The sequence below is a fragment of the Pristis pectinata genome, chromosome 16 (genome assembly GCF_009764475.1).
Source record: "Pristis pectinata isolate sPriPec2 chromosome 16, sPriPec2.1.pri, whole genome shotgun sequence".
NCBI classification, from domain to species: Eukaryota; Metazoa; Chordata; class Chondrichthyes; order Rhinopristiformes; family Pristidae; genus Pristis; species Pristis pectinata.
Window position 1 is genome coordinate 28,513,114 of NC_067420.1, and position 18,902 is coordinate 28,532,015.

The 18,902-nt window shown below is 38.8% G+C and overlaps 1 protein-coding gene across 2 annotated transcripts in view; it reads left to right on the forward strand.

Moving 5' to 3' along the window:
- The first annotated feature begins 379 nt into the window (after positions 1-379).
- Positions 380-18,902, forward strand: part of acss2 (acyl-CoA synthetase short chain family member 2) — a 48,373-nt gene continuing 29,850 nt past the window's right edge. Inside the window, exons 1-3 of one of the 2 annotated variants that reach the window (XM_052031443.1) lie at positions 380-687; positions 1,137-1,332; positions 17,770-17,861. In XM_052031443.1, coding sequence (XP_051887403.1) covers positions 558-687; positions 1,137-1,332; positions 17,770-17,861 — 418 coding nt within the window. In that variant the 5' untranslated portion in view covers positions 380-557. The remainder of the gene's footprint in view (positions 688-1,136; positions 1,333-17,769; positions 17,862-18,902) is intronic. The other variant, XM_052031442.1, reaches the window with a different exon arrangement.

Sequence of the window (18,902 nt, forward strand, 5' to 3'; positions counted from 1 at the left end):
CTCCTCGCTGCCTTCCAGTGGTCGTACACCTGTTTACAACTGTTCAATCCCTGTTAATTCCGATGAGTCTACTTCCTCTCTCCTTATCTACTGCATGCTTCTAGCAATTTCAGATTTTTTTCTTGCAGACTTCGAACATCCGCTGTGCATGTTGCTCTGATCCCCCATTGCAGTCCCAGCTTTGCCCCAAGCCGCACTGCCCGCTCACCCCGCCGGCTGCCTCACTCTCTAGCGGAGGGTGCGGTGCTAACCTCATCTTGTCATCTCAGGAGTTTGTAGCAAACTCGTGTAACGTGCGGGGTACGTCGGGCTCTGATTGGCGCCGCGCCGGGATTCCTGCTCCACCATTGGTGGGAGTGGAAGAAAGGGCTCGGCCTGTGATTGGTGGCGGCGCTGCGGCTGCGGGAAGGTCGCGGGATCGGCTGCGCTGCGCTGCTCCGCTCCGCTCTCGTCTGGACCCTGCGCGCTGTGCTTCCCTCGCTCTTCCCCTGGGCGCAGCTTGTTCCTGATCTCTAGCGGCGTTCTGCACGGCGGTGACCTTCACTCTGATAGCCAGCATGATTCCTGACAAGACACCCGTTGGAGAAGACATCTATCATGGTGCTGCTGAAGTTGCTGAAGGAGCTCATGTGCCGAATTTTCAGAAGTACAAGGAACTTTACTTGCATTCCGTGCAGAATCCGGAAGGTATAATTTACATGTGTTGTGCACTCTTTGCACTTTTACACCGAATTATAAGCAATGTTTGCACAACCTTTTATTGTGTTTTGGGAGTGTTGAATTCCCTTTCCTAGGAGGCCTGTTTTCTCGGGCCTTTATGTGTTTTTGTCTGTAGAGCATTCATGTGAATAGTTTCTATGCAGTGGGTCTGTTAATTATCGTTTCCGGGTCTTTCTCGACTTGTGCATTGAGTCATGATGTTAACATCTGCTGCAGAAGTGAAGTCATGTTTCAAAGAAATCCATGTTCTGAAATAGCAAACTTTCCACATCTGAGAAGCTTGACATATCAACTCAAAAATGCAAGTTAGGAAAAAGAACTGTTTACAACATAAACACTTGTTCACTTTAGCGAGAAAGCTTGTCAAAATCCATGCTGCTTATATGTAAGAAACCTTGTTTTAATTCTATATGCAGAATTCTGGGGGAAAATTGCAAAAGAATTCTACTGGAAAACGCCCCAAACTGGCAGTTTCCTGGACTATAACTTTGATGTTACAAAAGGAAAAGTTTACATCAAATTGATGGAAGGTGCTACCACGAATATATGCTACAATCTCTTGGACAGAAACGTTTATGACAAAAAGCTGGGGGATAAAATTGCATTTTACTGGTAAGTAATGAGCTACAACAAGTTAAGAAATCGAAATAAACACAATTAGTGATCCAGTTAATGGTAGAATGGCTTACTTCTCCTAATTTTCTATGTTTCTATTTTAACTGTTATCTTCAACTAAAGAAGCTTACAGCACAGGAAGATCTATTGGCTCGTCTTGTATGTGGTGGCGCCCAAACAACTCAAAACTAATCCCACTGCCACTCTAACCCCATAAAATGTGTTTCCTCTGCTTCAAAGATTATTCTAATTTTTATTTAAGATATAATGTTGTCTGCAGTAAACAGTGTGAATATATTCCTCAAACATATCTCCATTCTATGTTAATTTTAAAGTAAGTTAGTGACAAGGGATCAACTACAGGTAGCATTTTTCTTCTACTCAACGTATCTGTTTTGAAAACCCCTGGTAGAGCTCTTAGTTTGTCTAATACTATATTTTCTCTTTCCTGATGTGCTTTTGCTGTAAGTTACTAAAACTCTGCAATATTTTTATTTTCAGTATAGCAAAATTCATGTATTAGCAAGAAGATTAAATTGAACAATAATGTGTTTAATATTTAGAAGTCAAAATTTAAACTTTGTGTCACATGCTGAATTAATTCTTGCTGAACGTAAACATATGGAGAGCATTCATTACGTCTGATCTAAATATAATGTTCTCAACTGGACTTGCTGCATTTTGTTTATATTGTTTACTAAAATGCTGTTGAGTTTTTACATTTGTGTTAGCTGTTAACAGGGAAGCTGCTTGTACTTGTGGATTTGTATATGTACAGAATGTAGACAGTGTGATGTAAGTTCAAAATGAATAAGCCATTTGATAATTTTGCATTAGGATTTTTAAAAGAAAATCAAGATTTAAAAAATAGAAAAAGGTATGGTTTTGAATGTGTAGGACACCAAATTGATTTCCTTGTTCCATCATGTCATGATTTTTTAAAATCATTTTTACACTCTGGAAAATCCCAGCAATTTGCTGAAATATATTATGATCACCTGATATCATGCTTAAGCTTTTGATTTTTAAACCTTGCACCAGTTTGCCATAGGAAGTAATATTTGATGCTTTATTTTAAACTCCTGCTCTGATTACTCAGTGGTTTCTTGCACCCTCTTGTTTTATTGAAGTACAGCCCTCATCTTTACCCCTTTTAAGTTGAAGGGTTGCAAATTTGAACAGATATGAAAGACTCAAATGAAAGTTTAAGATTTCCTGCTAGATCTGTCAAGGTTGCTTCCTGCTCCACGATGATCCTGGGATGCAGGTATGGTCCTGCAACTTCTCTCATCTGCAAACAATCTTCCACCATCTCCTACGGCCTTTGCCTCCAACAACTACAGGGACAATCAACTACATTGTAAGTAAAACTGAGACCAACAAAAATTGACATAATCTGGTCAGCTGCCTGTATTTCTTCCTTCCATTGAATAAACCACACACCCAACCAAGTTCTGCCTTTGCACCCTTTAGATTCTCTCATCTTTCCCAAGTTCATCTTGCCCAATAAATCCATGTACTGGTCCCTTGAAATATTTTCACTAAATTGCTGATATTGCACCTTCCCTTCCTGGCCATTACGTTAGTTATGAGTATGAGCAGGGAGAACAGTTGACACTTTCTCCCTTTCCTTCAATTCTGCCATCCACATACATCAGAGAGAATGTTGGATCCTTATGTGTTTGCAAATCATTGCCTCATCTGCAGCCTCCCTTCCCTCTTGAGTCTTTCACTGTGTTGCTGTTTCTTCAATTCACGGCCAACTATTCCAGAACAACTTGTTTGTATATCTCTAATCGTGCTTTCGTCCTACTGGCTTTTTTTCAAAGTTGCTAATGATGTATTGGGCTGATTACATCTGTTGCTGACCTTGACTTACAAAAGAAAATGATTTGCCCTTAACAGTCCTCTCTGGGAGTTTGTAGAGAAAACTGGAACAATTCTCAGTGCCTTAGGGTTTATGTTTCATTAGGAACATCACCTGGGGTGATCAAAACTGCCCTGCCCATAAAAGGAGTAAAAATTTAACAGTAAGATTGTTGCACCCAAGTCTTAGATGGAACTGCCAAAGGTTTAAAATTGTTTTTTTAGAAATAACTATTTAAACATCATTCCAAAATACCAATTTATAAAGAAAACCCAGATTTAAATTTGTTTTAAAAAAAACTTTTTATACGCATTTTCAACTCTAGGTTTCTTTAACACTATTTCAACACTTAAAGCTTTAAAACACTTTAGAATACTTTAAAATAAAATCATTCTTGAAAAGGTTTGCAGTTTTAATCTAATAGCTTCTGAAAGTCTTTAAATTACAAATTTAGAGTTGTCACGAACCAGCAACAAAAGAAACACACTGAGCATGATTCAGTGTTAAAACCTATTTTATTAATAACTACTTATGATAAGAAAAATAAAAGTAAAGATGTTAGAATGTTAGAAGTAAAAATGTTAAACCTTGAACATTAACCCCAAAAACTAAATTCTTCGTGTGTGTGTGGCAAAGTCCCAAACTCCAAGTCCAGGAATGGTTCTTAAAGTTCAGTTCAGCAAGCCATAAGGTGAAACATGAGCAAAGGCTTCTTCGACAACCACCGTTGTCTGAGGATAAGATGTAGATGTAGAGAACATAGAGAGAGTAATTACGAAATCCAAATGTTCCACGATGGAACCCAAACGACACCTCAGTGTTTACTCGGTAGTGACTTCCTCACCCCGAAAAGCATCTGAATCATGGCTGTCCACACAAATACCTGTTTCCCTCTGCAGGTTAACGACAAAGTGAACTCCACCAGATTACTTCCAATTTCCATATGTGGATTGTAGTAACAGACACAGTTATTGTTTCTCATCCATCGATAGAGAAACTAGCAGGCTGCTGTCTCTCTCTCCTTTCTCTCTCTCTCTCTCTCCTCTGACTGACTTCAGCTGACTTCTTCAACAACGTCATTATGTCCTTTATCTTTGGTTGACGTAAGCACGTCACACACACACACACACACACACACACACACACACACACACACACACACACACACACACACACACACACACAACTAACTTTATCTTAAAGGGACATTCACCAAGTCCGTAACAGAGTTCTCTAGCCAGTCATTCCCTTCTTTCGACATGTGAATGATCCTTGTGCATGTTCGGACCTGGTGCAAAATTCTCTGCTGCATTGGTACTGAGAGTGTTAGGCTCCCTTAATGAATGTGAGGACTTAAGTGTCGTAACACAGCCTGCTGCCTACCAGTGAGTCGCTCATTGCAGCTTCCAGATTTATGCATTCCTCACATATGTTCAAATAACTTAAAAATGCCATTAATTCATGGGGTACTGATGGTGAATGCTGGTGGTTTTGTTGTCATTGTCCCACAAGATCAGGACCAAGCTATGACTGTGACAATGATGGTCTATACCATCTTGACCTGCTTGTGTCCTTTCAGTTGTTGCTCACACTATCTTTCAATGTATCTTCACTGTTTAGCTGAATGGGAGTGGCAGCCAGGAGGCATCCCCACTCATTCCATTCCTATCTATCCAGTCTTGCCCATGGAATTAGCTGCTTCAAGAAATTCCCAAAGTTATGTTTGGTTATTGCATACTGAAGAGCTTGTAAAATTTATGCAGATGAAAATTTCTTCTCCCATGATCCTCGAAGAAATAGATGTGGATCACCTGCACAGTGAAATTTTAGCATTTGCTGTTGAGCAAGGTAGAATTTTTTAGCCCAGTGTCCAACATCTGCTCAGTCAGCTCCTGATCTATTAATTGTTTTTCCAAAATTAACAGACACAGGATCTGTGAGACACCTGCATTACCAGCGATACCACTGTGCTGCCCTATTATGTGTGGTGCTAGAACAAATTAAGTCCAAATCCAAAATCCTTGATGGCAAGTGCTGAATGCCATTTATTACTACTAGATTTCCCAGCACATTTGACATCCCCAGCAATTAACATCCAAGCCAAAAATATGCCTGCAATTGGAGAGCCACAAGGGAACATGCCAGATTGAAGAAAGGTCCTTGTGGGCTGGGTATTGGTTTATTATTGTCACTTGTACTGAGGTACAGTGGAAAAACTTGTCTTGCATACCGATCGTACAGGTCAGCTCATTACACAGTGCAGTTACATTGGGTTAGTACAGAGGGTAGAGGGGAAGATAGGACAGTACAGCACAGGAACAGGCTCTTCGGTCCACGATATCTGCATCAAATACGATGCTGAATTAAACTAAATCTCTTCTGACTGTACATGATCTATATCCCTCCATTCTCTGCATGTTCATGTGTCTATTAAATACCATTATTGCATCTAAAAGAGAAAGTTGCCTTGAACTCAAAAATGCCCTTTGGGTATCTTTTCTAAATTTATCCTGCCTGCCTTGGCCCTTTTATTTGCATCGTGTGGGCTAGCTCTCTTTTGCATTTAAAACACTGTCATAGTCTGTTATGAAGGAGATGCAGTGGCTTGGGGGTTTGTAATGGAACACCAGGCAAACATGACACCAGTTTTAATCAGTCAAAGTTGAGTTTATTGTCATATGTATGCACATTTGCAATGAAAAACTTAATTGCAGCAACATCATAGGCACATCGACACATGTAAGTGGCATTCACAAGAAAAACATAAACTCTACACAATTTTTACAAGAAAGAACACCATTAGAACAAAACAAAAAGTCCATTTTAGTGCAAAATGGTCATAGTGTTGCTAAACTGTAGTGATTAGGGTTGTGCTGGTTGGTTCAAGAACAAGTGGTTGAAGGGAAGTAGCTGTTCTTAGGAATCTATGCCGAGGTGTATGGGCTAAGCTATTGCCTTTCACTGGTTTTGCTTTTTCAAACAATCTTGTACAGCTGAATTATGTTGTTAGGAACTCTTTATGACATTCCGTCATAATTATTACTGAATAACCCCCGTCCTAAAGAATAATTCTCCATTTGTGGAATGTTATATTTCTACATTCCAGTTTTAAAAAAAATCACTGATTTTTTAAAAAATATATTTTTTAATTGAATGGTTTAAAGTCCAATCCTGTGTAAATGTCTTCACCAGGCTGTAGAGATTGCCTATAGGTGACACCAGATTGGAATCATTGTAGGTAGAAGTGAAATTGACACCACGTCAATTGCTGCATCTTTGTGGGCAGCTTTCTTCAGGACAGCAATAAGCTCTGTCACTTTGCCACTGAGTTCAAAATCCCTGTCTGCTATTGGAATCGTAGATTAGTTCCTACAGTCTACAAGTTTGTTGTGTCTAATTTTAGACACTGGCCCAATTTTGCACAGCCATAAGAAGATTAGAAAGTTTTCAGATGCAATGCATATTTTGTTTCCATAGTCAAGCAATTATGATTGCACTCTGAACTTTATTCCCGATTGCCAGCAATGCATGTCACAAACAATTTTCTCATGAAGGTTAGACTGCATTTGATTATTGAAGACCCACTCAAAAACTTGAGCAGTGTTCTAATCTTGTGCTTTAGTGTAAGAATACTGCAAGGTACCAGACTGATGGATCATATCCTAAACCAAGGCTCTGCAGCTTGTTCCAGTGAATGTTAAACACACTGTTTGAAGAACAACAGAATCCTGATATACGAGCCAGTGTTTCATCCTCAACCAATACCATGAAAGGAGGAGATAAACCGGGAATCCATCCTATTTTGTTTTCTGAGAACAAAATACATTTTGGACTTTCCACATATAATTGCAATAACTTTACAGAGTAACAATATTGATTTTGGGAATCTGGAGCATCTAGGAACTGTAATAAGGAAAGTTTATTAGTTATTTTCTAAGCTCTGTAACTCTCAAGTTGAATTGATGAACTTCTCTAGTAGGCTTATGGTTGTGTCGTGACTCTTCTACTCCCAGGGGCTAGTTTCAATTCTTGTAGATTTGAAGTATTGAGTATTAATTTAGATTTGTGCTTCAGTACTGTGCAGATGTGGGGCTGCATTGTTGGAGGTGCTGGCCTTTTGCTAAGATGTTCAACTGATAAAACTGAGATGAACAGAAATGCATGGGCCAGTCAGCACCGATTGTAAGAAGTTCAAGTAACAATTGGCTTCTCAAGCCTGCTCTGCTGTATAGTAAGATCAGTTGTGGAGAAAACCAGGATTATCTTAAAATTGGACCAGCAGTACCACCCCATTTTGAACCTCTTTCAAGCTGTTAACAGTTGATGCCAATTTTGTTCTTTTTTGCTGATTTATCAAAGAAATTTACCTTTGTATGATCCTGCAAAAATTATTACATTGTGCCTTGAGTAGTGAAACACTGGGGAATTAGCAGTCCGATATTGCATATTACAGTATAGATACTAACATTTCATAAGGAATAAAAAAAACAAAACTGTTGGAAACACTCACCAAGTCAGGCAGCATCCATAGAGAGAAACAGTTAACATTTCAATTTGAATCCCTTTGTCAGAACTAGAAAAGAGGGAAAAACAAGTTGTGGTGAGGGTGGAAGAAGAACAAAGAGGACAAAAGCAATATCTCGGTTATGGTGAAGTCAAGGTTGCCGTGGGATGAAGTGATGATGAAGTAATCTGGCTGATAAATTAATGAGGGCAGTTGAAAAGAGAGTGGGAAAGAGGGCATAAAGAATAGAATGTAAAAGCTGTGAAATGTAAATTATAGAGTTGTAGGAAATGCAGAGCAGGTCAGGTCAGGGAGTCATTATTACATATGGATGACCTACAACAGAACCAACCAGCTCTGATACAAACCAAGAAAGTGACTCATCTGAAATTGTTGAATTTGGAATGTTGCAACATGCCTGGATGGAAGATGAAGTGTTGTTTCTCAAGCTTGTGTTGAGCATCGCTCTAACAGTGGTATTGGTTTATTATTGTCACTTGTACTTAAGTACAGTGGAAAAACTTGTCTTGCATACTGTTTGTACAGGTCAATTCATTACACAGTGCATTGAGGTAGTACAGAGTGCATTGAGATAGTACAGGGTAAAAACAATAACAGAATACAAAGTAAAGTGTCACAGCTACAAGAAAGTGCATTGCCGGTAGACAATAAGATGCAAGGTCAAACAAGGTAGGTTGTGAGGTCAAGAGTCCATCTCATCGTATAATAGTCTTATTGCTGTGGGATATAAGCTGTCCTTGAGGTACGTGCCCTCAGGCTCCTATATCTTCTGTCGGATGGGATGGGAGGGGAGAGGAGAGAAGAGAGAATGACCTGGGTGGGTGGGGTCTTTGATTATGTTGCTGCCGCACCAAGGCAGCAAGAGGTATAGACAGAGTCCATAGAGGGGAGGCTGGTTTCCATGACATGCTGGGCTGTGTCCACAACTGTCTGCAGTTTCTTGCGGTTCTGGGCAGCTCAGTTGCCATACCAAGCCGTGATGCATCCAGATAGGATGCTTTCTATGGTGCATCGATAAAAGTTGGTGAGAGTCAAAGGGGACATGCCAAATTTCTTTAGCCTCCTGAGGAAGTAGAGGCGCTGGTGAGCTTTCTTGGCCGTGGCGCCTGTGGTTGGGCCTGGACTGGCTATTGGTGATGTTCACTCCTAGGGACTTGAAGCTCTTGACCTCAGCACCATTGATGTGGACAGGTGCATGTACACCACCCCCTTTCCTGAAGTCAGAGACCAGCTCTTTTGTTTTGCTGACATTGAGGGAAAAGTTGTTGTCATGACATCATGTCACTAAGCTCTCTATCTCCTTCCTGTACTCCAACTCATCATTATTTGAGATACGATCTACTACGGTGGTATCATCTGCAAACTTGTAGATGGAGTTAGAGCAGAGTCTGGCCACGCAGTCATGAGTATATAGGGAGTAGAGTAGAGGACTGAGGATGTAGTCTGTGGGGCACTAGTGTTGAGAATAATTGTGCTGGAGGTGTTGCTGCCTATCCTCACTGATTGCAGTTTGTTGGTCAGAAAGTCAAGAATCCAGTTGCAGAGAGAGGTATTGGAGGTCTCAGTTTCGTGATGAGTTTGCTTGGAATTATAGTATTGAAGGCGGAGCTGTAGTCAGTAAACAGTCGTCTAATGTAGGTGGTTTTACTGTCCAGATATTCCAGAGATGAGTTTAGGGCCAGGGAGATGGCGTCCACTGTAGACCTGTTTCGACGGTAGGTGAATTGCAGAGGGTCGAGGTTGTCTAGGAGGCTGGAGTTAATTTGTGCCATGATCAGCCTCTTGAAGCATTTCACGATGGTGGATGTCAGAGCCGCCGGTTGGTGGTCATTAAGGCACATTACCTTGTTACCAGTGCAGGAGGACACAGTTGTCAATTTGTGAGTGGGAAAGAGATTTAACGTGACAGGCAATTCGAAGATCAGGATGATTTCTGCTGATTGAACGTAGATGCTCCATTAAGCTACATTTGGTTTCTCTGCTGTAGAGAAGATCATGTCATGAGCACCAAATGTAATATGCTAGATCGGAAAAAGTGCAGGTGAATTGCTTCACCTGGAAAGACTGTCTGAGTCATTGGATGGTGAGAAGGGAAGAGTTTGAAAAGATAAGTGTTGTCCCTTCAATGGTTGCATGAAAAAATACCATGAGAAGGGAGTGGATGGTGGAGACCGTAGAGAGGACCAGGTGGTCACAAAAAGAACGGTCCTTCCAGAATGCTGATAGTGAAGGGAGGGAAGACATGCATGGTGGTGGAAATTGCAAAAACAACCCCTCACCTCACCTTATCAGAGAGATTTCCTTTGTCCTACCCAACCCAGCCCCACCCACCATCCTCTCTGCAACTTGAAAGTAACCTGTTTTCTCTCTTTCCCACTTCTGATGAAGGATCTTCAGCCTGAAATGTTAACTGTTTCAAGTTGCACAGATGCTGCCCGACCTGCTGAGTGTTTCCAGCCTCTTCTATTTTTATTTCAGATTTTCAGCATTGACAGATTTTTAATTGGGCGGCATGGTAGCGTAGCGGTTAGCGCGATGCTATTACAGCACCAGTGATTGGGGTTTGATTCCTGTCGCTCTCTGTAAGGAGTTTGTATGCTCTCCCGTGTCTGCGTGGGTTTCCTCCGGGTGCTCCGGTTTCCTCCCACATTGCAAAGACGTGCGGGTAGGTTAATTTGGGTTTAAACTGGGCGGCGCGGACTCATTGGGCTGGAAGGGCCTTTTACCACACTGTAAATAAAATTTAAAAAAATAAAATTAAAAAAAAAATAATTTCACAATTTCTGTCTTTTTTATATAACTGTTGTATCAGTTGAGTAACTTCTGTGCAGAAGAAAGAAGTGGTAGCAACAGGAAGTTCTATTTTTTGTAATCCTTCTGGTATAACTTAGAGCCTGATGTTGCTGATATTATTTGTAAGAAAGATTGAAAGAGTTTGCAAATACTTATTATAGATAGTTTGTCACAATGTGTATATCTTTGAAGTGTAGGTTCTGTTGTAATGTAGGAAATGCAGCAGCCAATTCTGTATACAGCAAGCTCCCAAAAAAAGCGATCATAACCATCTTTTTTGGTTTATCCTAGAATAACTTTTGGCTATGATGCTGAGGAAAATATCCCTGCTCTTAAGTGGTATGGTAGCATCTTGTCCCCACCTGTACAAGCATGTGACTTGATGATATAGTAACTCATTCAGTATTCCCTTGATGTGACAGTCTAGATATTTGTGCTCAAGTCTCTAGAGTGGGAATTCAATTCATAATCTTTTTAACTCTAAGGATGTAACAACTAACTAATATGTTATAAAAAATATAAGTTAAAGGGTCATACAGCACAGAAATGGCCCTTTGGCCTAATGAGACCGCACCAACCATCAAGCACCCATTTATACCAGTGCTACACTAATCCCACTTTTAATTTCTCCACATTCCTATAAACACTCCCCAGATTCTACCACCCACCTATACATTAGGGGAAATTTACAGTGGCCAACCAACCTGTACATTTTTAGGATGTGGGAGGAAACCAATGTGGTCAGGGAGAACAGGCAAACTCCACACAGACAGCACTTGAAGTCAGGATTGAACCTGGGCCACTGGAGCTGTGAGGCAGTAGCTTTATTAGCTATGTCACTGTGCTGTCTCTTTGAAAGGTACTGAACTGACTGTAACAGTGATCCAGAATCTGCTGACAAACCAGCAGTGGGTGAGGAATCCATAGATCATTAATGTACAAATTGGCCTAGAGATTGTAACAATTTTGAAATGTGTATTCTGAATTGCCACAAGTCATTAGCTGAATTTAGTTGCTCATTGTGGCAAGCTGTGTGGAAACAGAATTTTGTCCCCGCCTTCCCCATGATTTTCATGAACTTGCTGCATCTCCATGTTATTTGTCCATTAAATTCAACAGGAAGTTAAACCTTGCAACTTGAAAGCTAATTACATAGCTAGCTGTCATACTTTGCTTTAGAAGTGCCCATACTTTAAAAATAATATGCAGAGAGCATTGTGCTTCATTAGTTATGCTTGTAATATAATTTTATATTGCAATATCAAATCTTGAAGTAAAAGCTCACATTAGCCAAATTATATTGCTGTTTGGGTATTTTGAGTGCCCAGAAATCCCATTTTTCCTTTCTAAATAAGTTATTGAATTGCCTTTAAAACATGGGTATTATTGCTTTGGAAAAACTTTACTCAATGTTTAGAACCTCTAGTAGAATGTTTGTTTCTTAATAGATTTGTATTGTAAGCATGCAGATGGATGAATATAAAGACAAATTTCGAGACTGTCTCATGATTTATTTTGATACTGTAAAGGGGAAATTATCGTGTATCAACAAAAAAGTGTCAAAGTAATTGAAAAGCAGTATTTTTAAAAAGTGCTGCAGATTTGAAAGGAGAGATCTTTTTCCCCATTATCCTGGTACCATGAAAGGTACAATTAACTAAAATGCAGAAATTTGAGCATCTTGAACACAGCTATCCTGCAATAGTTTTACCTTCAGATGTTGGTTGGTAACAATACTGATGATGCTCCAAACTATTTTCATCAATTTGTTTGGTTAGTCTGTGTGACCAAGACTTTCAAAATTACCTGGAGTGGATTTTCAGTTTTGTACATATTTAGAACTGATATTTCTTGTAGCCCATCCTGAAACTTGTTCTTTCCTCTCCATCAACCATTTGCTTTCTCTCTTGGGTGATATACTGTACTCTGGTGCACGAGTGAATTAACGATCTCCCTTGAAGCTTTTCCCAATCCTGCTCATGAGTTAGGCAATGTGCCTCCGAAATCAGAGTCTCCTGAATTTTTCCTTTGCATGGGACAGTGATTCACACTACGCAAAGCTCCTATTTAAAGCTATTTGATGAAAGATTACATCAAGCTGTTGGTGGTGAAAGGATAGTTAAACTAAATAAGATTTTTTTTGTAAATTATAAGTGATTCCACTACCATGAATCCCTAATTTCTATAAAGCAGGTCTTTTTATACCTACTGTCCTTGGACTACATTTCTCCACAAGAGAATCCCATAATTTTTATGGTAGTGTCACCATTTGTGTTTAGACACTCTGCATGGTCTTGCTGGGTGTATGTTTAATTTTCATATTTGCTGTTGCTATGTGCAGCTGTGTTCTCTGATTGTCACTATTTTTCTCGTCTTCCTATAAATAGCATTGCTATTACAATAACATCTGTGATTTTTTTGCCACTTCATGGAATGAAGCAATACATGTTTTAAACAATGTGTAAAGATATTTCTAAAAATCTATATTAACCAGCTTATTTAGTAAAAGCTGCAATTATTTTCTGAATTTTTCTTTTGAAAGCATTTGTAACTATAGTTTAAAACTACAGAGGTACAGAACGGTTTCATTTCTGTGAAATGCAGAAGGGTTTTGTAGTTAGCACAGGTGGTTAAGTTCTTAAGTAGTGGTTAAATTTTGGGTATCCTCAATAATGAGCTATGTCTTTGACACTTTGTTGTGGAAGAACTTAAATTTTAACATGAAATAGCTTCCCAAGGCATCATTAGTGTAAATGGATTCAAAAAGCATTTTGAGCCAAAAAGGAAGTGTTGGGTTATGGTAAGGTAAGATTGAAGGAATGCCTTAAAGGGGAGTGTGCAGCTGGTATTATCACATGAGAACAGATTTATACTGATTTGAATTAAATGAGATTAATGATGTGTAGTAGCAAATCTTTGCTAGCTGTGGGAGGAAGAACATGTAATTGATTTATGCATGAGCTTGATTTATGACTTTTCCTCAACCTATTTTGTAAGGGATTTTATTGTCACTTATGAAAAGCATGAAGATTTGCTTTAGGTGGCCATGAAGTAGAGTTTGAGTAGTGGGAATCTACATGTGCATATAAGGGGGTTAACACCAAGAAAGTATCTACCGTTGACCTTTTGTGTTCTGAAGTTCTGAAATCATAGTCAGAAGTTTAATAATTTGCTTACAATGTTACAAGGCAATTGGTGTTTTTCATGTAACAGTACTCAATCCTTTATTGATGAAGAAAAGATTTTCAGATGCATTAAGTGTTCAGTCAGCTGTCTGAATCTCATCATGCTTTTTGTTTGAATGGCATCTGTTACATCATTTTGAGTTTAAAAGGCAGTTCTAATGAGGTTGAAATATGTTGCAAACCCAAACCTATTGGGAGGTGATTAGTACTTTGTTAATCCTTTTGACCCAGTTCTTGAGTGGGATTCCTAAACAAAAGGCTAAGGCATGGAAATACACTAACAGTCTTTTGGCTTTGGTTGGTGGGGTATTGTGGTGAGGTTTGCACTTAACCAGGCCTGTGAGTTATGTTCTGTAAGCACTGGAAATTAATCCAAAGAGGCTAATCTAAAGCAAAAATCTATCTAAAACTGAAGATGTATGCACTTAAGAAAATTCCTCTTGTTGATGTAAACTATAGACCTAATTTGTTCAATTCATCTATCGATCTCCCTTCCCCTCTCCCGCACCTCACAAATTTTCCCTGATGCTTGAAAGCCCTCTCTCCATACACGTGTTCACAACTCCACATTGTCTCATTCCCCTACTCCTCTCTGTCCTTGACCTCAGAGTTCCTTACAGCACTGTATTATTGCTGAAATACTTCTGAATTTGTTCACTCTTGTACGATAGGAAGCAGATAATGGACCAGAATAAAGCAAGATTAAGCTGCTGTTTGATCTCTGAAACAATTTTGGAAGCTTGAATGCTTTGAATAGTTTATGGCTCCAATTTTAGATTGGAGCCAAATTTTGTAAGTGAGGAGCTTTTCAGTAACTTCTGTGAATTATGTACTTTGAATTGCTGTGGTTAGAGTTCCCTCCTGACTTTTCTACAAGGTAGGTGTTCTTTCAGCTGGATTTCTCTGGATGATTTTTGATTAAAGCTCGTGATACATTTGAGTTTTCAAAGTAGAGAGTGAAAGTTTCCAAAATGCGATAATGCAGTCAGGAAAGAGGTTTCAGTGCAAACTGGATAGCTTGGTCTAATGAATGTACAACTGCCGTGTAAATTAGTAAGATAAGATAGGATAGGATTGTGACATTTAGAAGCATGGAACATAATAGCACTGAAAAGACAAAGTGGTCACTTGCACCTGTTATTGGTAGCTCTTCTACTGGCGTTGTCAATCTAATCCCATTTCCCTCCTGTTCTTTGGCCCACACACAGACACACACACCAAATGCTTATCTTGTCTGAGAGAGTCACTCTTGAGGAATTCCATGAGGGTCAGTATTTCTACCTGCTGCCTTGACATAATGCAGTCCTCTTGAATTATTTCTTATTACCTGTCAGCGCGTTCTTAAAACACTCGCAAATGAACTATACAACAGAGCACACTGGATTTTGAGGAGATGTACAAGCATGCGAATTGTACTGAAACATTTTATTAACTAGTTAATTTACATTGTCCATTTTCTTATGGATGGATTGATGGATGATTTTGTTTCATTCCACTGCAGGACTGACTAATATTTATTGTGCAGTGGAGGAGAAAAATTGTTGTACTGCATGTAGCTTGGGTTTTGTGGCTTAACAGTTCCAAAAATAATAAAAGTTAATCCTATTTGGAAGAAAACTTTATAGATCCCTGCAGACATGCATGCAGAATTTTTGCTCAACAATTAGAAATTTATATTCAGTGTATGGGAGAGATTAAGCACTGAATATTTAAATTAATGTCAGGTAGGTTTAAAATGGCTTTTTATAATTTAAAAAAGTACCTTACTGTAATTGTTCTATCAAACTACAGGATAATATGAATTTTTTGAAAGAGAACTTTCCATTTGAATTTGGTATTGAATTTTAGAAGGTGAATTTCTCTTGCATTTAAATCTTTCAACAGTGTATACATTTCCACTTTAAGGTCAGAAATAGTAGATACATGTGGTTACAATAAAAATGTATGTATCTGGGAGCGAAAATATCAAACTCTCAAAATCTCTTGGTCCTCCTCTTGGTAATATATTCCCTCTTAAAAGTAGGGAAAATATTACCCAATAAATTGATGTGTGTCTTTAAAAAGTTCACCAAACTCCAGGTGACACAATGCATTTGAAGGCCATTCTTAGTGCAGGATCTGTAAAGTTTCTTGACAGAAGAAAGAAAGAGTAATGAAGGTTTTCTAGTATGATTCACATAAGGTTAGTATGCAGATACAGCAAGTAATTAAGAGCGTTAACAAAATGTTTATCATTTATTGTGAGGGAAACTGAAAGCAAAAATGGGGAAGTCTTGTTTCAGTTATACAAGGCATGGGCAAGACCACATCTGAAGTTCTGTGTACAGTATTGGCCCCCTTATTAAAAGAAGGATGATAATGCATTGGAAGCAGTTTAAAGAAGGATTGCCTAATAATGGGTGGGTTGACTTAGGAAAAGGGGTTTGGCAGGCTGGGCTTGTATTTGCAAGAATTTAGAAGAGTGGGAGGTATTTGATTGAAACATACAAGATTTGGAAAGGTTTTAACTTGTTGCTTGTGAGAAGATGTTAGAATTAGATGTCCCTGTTTGAAAATAAGGGATTGCTTATTTACTTCAGAGATTAGGAGAAAATTTTTTCTCAGAGGGTTGTGAATCTTTGGATTTCTTCCTCAAAGGGTTGTGGAGGGAGAGCATTATAATATTTTTAAGGCAGAGGTAAATAGATTATTTAGAAGCAAAGGGGTGAATGGTGCTGTGGGCAGAGGGGCATGCTGAGTTGAAGTTGCATTTGGATTAGCCATGATTTTATTAAATAGCATAGCAAGATTGAGGCTGAATGGCCTACTCTTGCTCTGAGTTTGTATGTAAAGAACCTGTATTTATATACTGCCATTTATGACCTTCAGGAGGTTCCAGTACTGCTTGCAGCCAGTAAAGTATTTAGAATTGTAGTATGACACCAATTTGTACACACCAATGTGATAATGGCCAGAAAACTTGCTTTACTAATCTTGATAAGATGATAAATATTGGTGGAGATATTGCGAATAAACACCCCTCTTTTGAAAAGTATCATGGGATCTTTCATGTCTTCTCGAGTGAGCAAGCAAAACCTTGGTTCATAGTGTCCATAAAAAGTGCTCAGAATTTCTGTTATGTGTCAGTCAGCATTTTTTTTTCTGTTCAAGTCTCGAGTGGAATTTGAACATGCAATCTTCTGACTCAAGTGAGCTATGAGCTGAATTATGACTGAGACTTGAATTTCTTGGCATATCATAAACTTTTGTTTTTGTGTAAGTGGTTGGAGGTTGAAATTAATTTTTTGTCTATAGGGTAATTAGGGTGGAGTTAATGGGTATGTAAGTGGGTATAGGTTTCAGGAAGATGTGAGGAATGAAACTGATGGGAATGCATTGAGAGCTGGGATAAACTTGATAGGTTCAGTGATCTTCTAATATTGTGAGCAATTTTGGGCCTTGTATCTCAGGAAAGATGTGGTGGCCCTAGAGGTTCACAAGAATGATCCCAGGATGGAAGGCTTAACTTGTGAGGAGCATTTGATGTCTCTGGGCCTGTATGCAATGGAGTTCAGAAGGATGGGGGGGGGATTCTTATTATAACCTACTGGATACTGAAAGGCCTGGATAGAGTGGACGTGGAGAAAATGTTTTCATTAGTAGGAGAGCCTAGGATTTGAGGGTACAGCCTCAGAATAGAGGGACATCCCTTTAAAACTGAGATGAGGAGAAATTTCTTCAGTCAGGGAGTGGCGAATCTGGAATTCATTGTCATAGAGAGCTGTGGAGACTATATCACTGGTTATACTTAAGGGAGAGATTGATAAGTTCTTGATTGGTAAGGGAGTTGAGGTTTACAGAGTGAAGGCAGGAGAATGGCATTTGGAAGAAAATCAGACATTGAATGAATGGCAGAGAAGACTCAATGGGCTGAATGGCCTGATTCTGCTCCTATATCTTATGGTCTTGTGTTGTATGAAAATATGAGAAATATTTCTGTGTTGGCCTGACTTAACATGATGCACAGTGTTCATTTTCACAAAGATTATGGAGGTGTATGTCTTGTTTCTGTTGTTCCATTGCAGGGAAGGGAATGAACCTGGGGACTCTATAGAAGTAACTTACAAGGGTCTCTTACAGCAAGTCTGCAAATTTGCCAATGTTCTACGAGCTCAGGGTAAGGTGCTCAACTTCATTCTTTAAATTTAGCTTTACTGTTTTGTAAAAGCAAGTTGTTAAACCTCATGCAAGATCTTTGATACTTCTGTCTATTGCTGTTTAAATTGACACACAGATTAGTTTTATTAGTAGTCAACATTGCTGAAAAAGGCAATGATTTACACAACACTCTTTTCTGATGTTGGCCCAATGAAGAGCAAGATAATGCTTCATTTTGTTGATGAGTTAAATGAAAACCAAAAGTATTGTCAAACGGTGCAAAACATTTGACAGCCCAGTTATAAATAACACCTTTCTATACGATGGAATGTCAAGTTATTTTGTGCATGCAAAGCAAATTGACCTTGATAATGCAGGTAAAAACAATTTTTATCAATATATTGTAAACTGTCCTGGTATACACTTGTAGTTATATTTTAAGTAAAACTTGATGGAGAAAATGTTTATTATTTAATCCTTTGGAAGAAATTGAACAATTTTTAATTCATCCAAAGTGTATTTTTAAGAGCACTAGATATCATCAGAGTCGAATTGAAAATTTAAAACTCGTCTGATTTTTTTTTTCATAGTGACTTCTGTATGCTTATGCGTTGATGGATCTGATTTGTCAGTTTTGGAATTCTATACTGATTCCATAATAGTTGCCTTATAGTTTGTCCTTGACCAGTTTACAGATGTAACACATTCTTTTTACAAACCTAAAATTTGATCTTTCAGGTAAAATAATGATATCGTAGGTGTATCAGCACTTTTCAAAACAAAAGGAGGATGAGGTAACCGTGGCTGACAAGGGAAGTCAAAGACAGCATAAAAACAAAAGAGAGGGCAGATAATATTGCAAAAATTAGTGGGAAGTTGAAGGATTGGGAAGCTTTTAACAACCAACAGAAAACAACTATAACAGCAATAAGGGGTGAAAAGATGAAATATGAAGGTAAGCTAGCTAATAATATAGAAGAGGATACCAAAAGTTTTGTCAGATATATAAAGAGTAAAAGAGAGGCAAGAGTGGACACCGGACTGCTGGAAAATGACACTG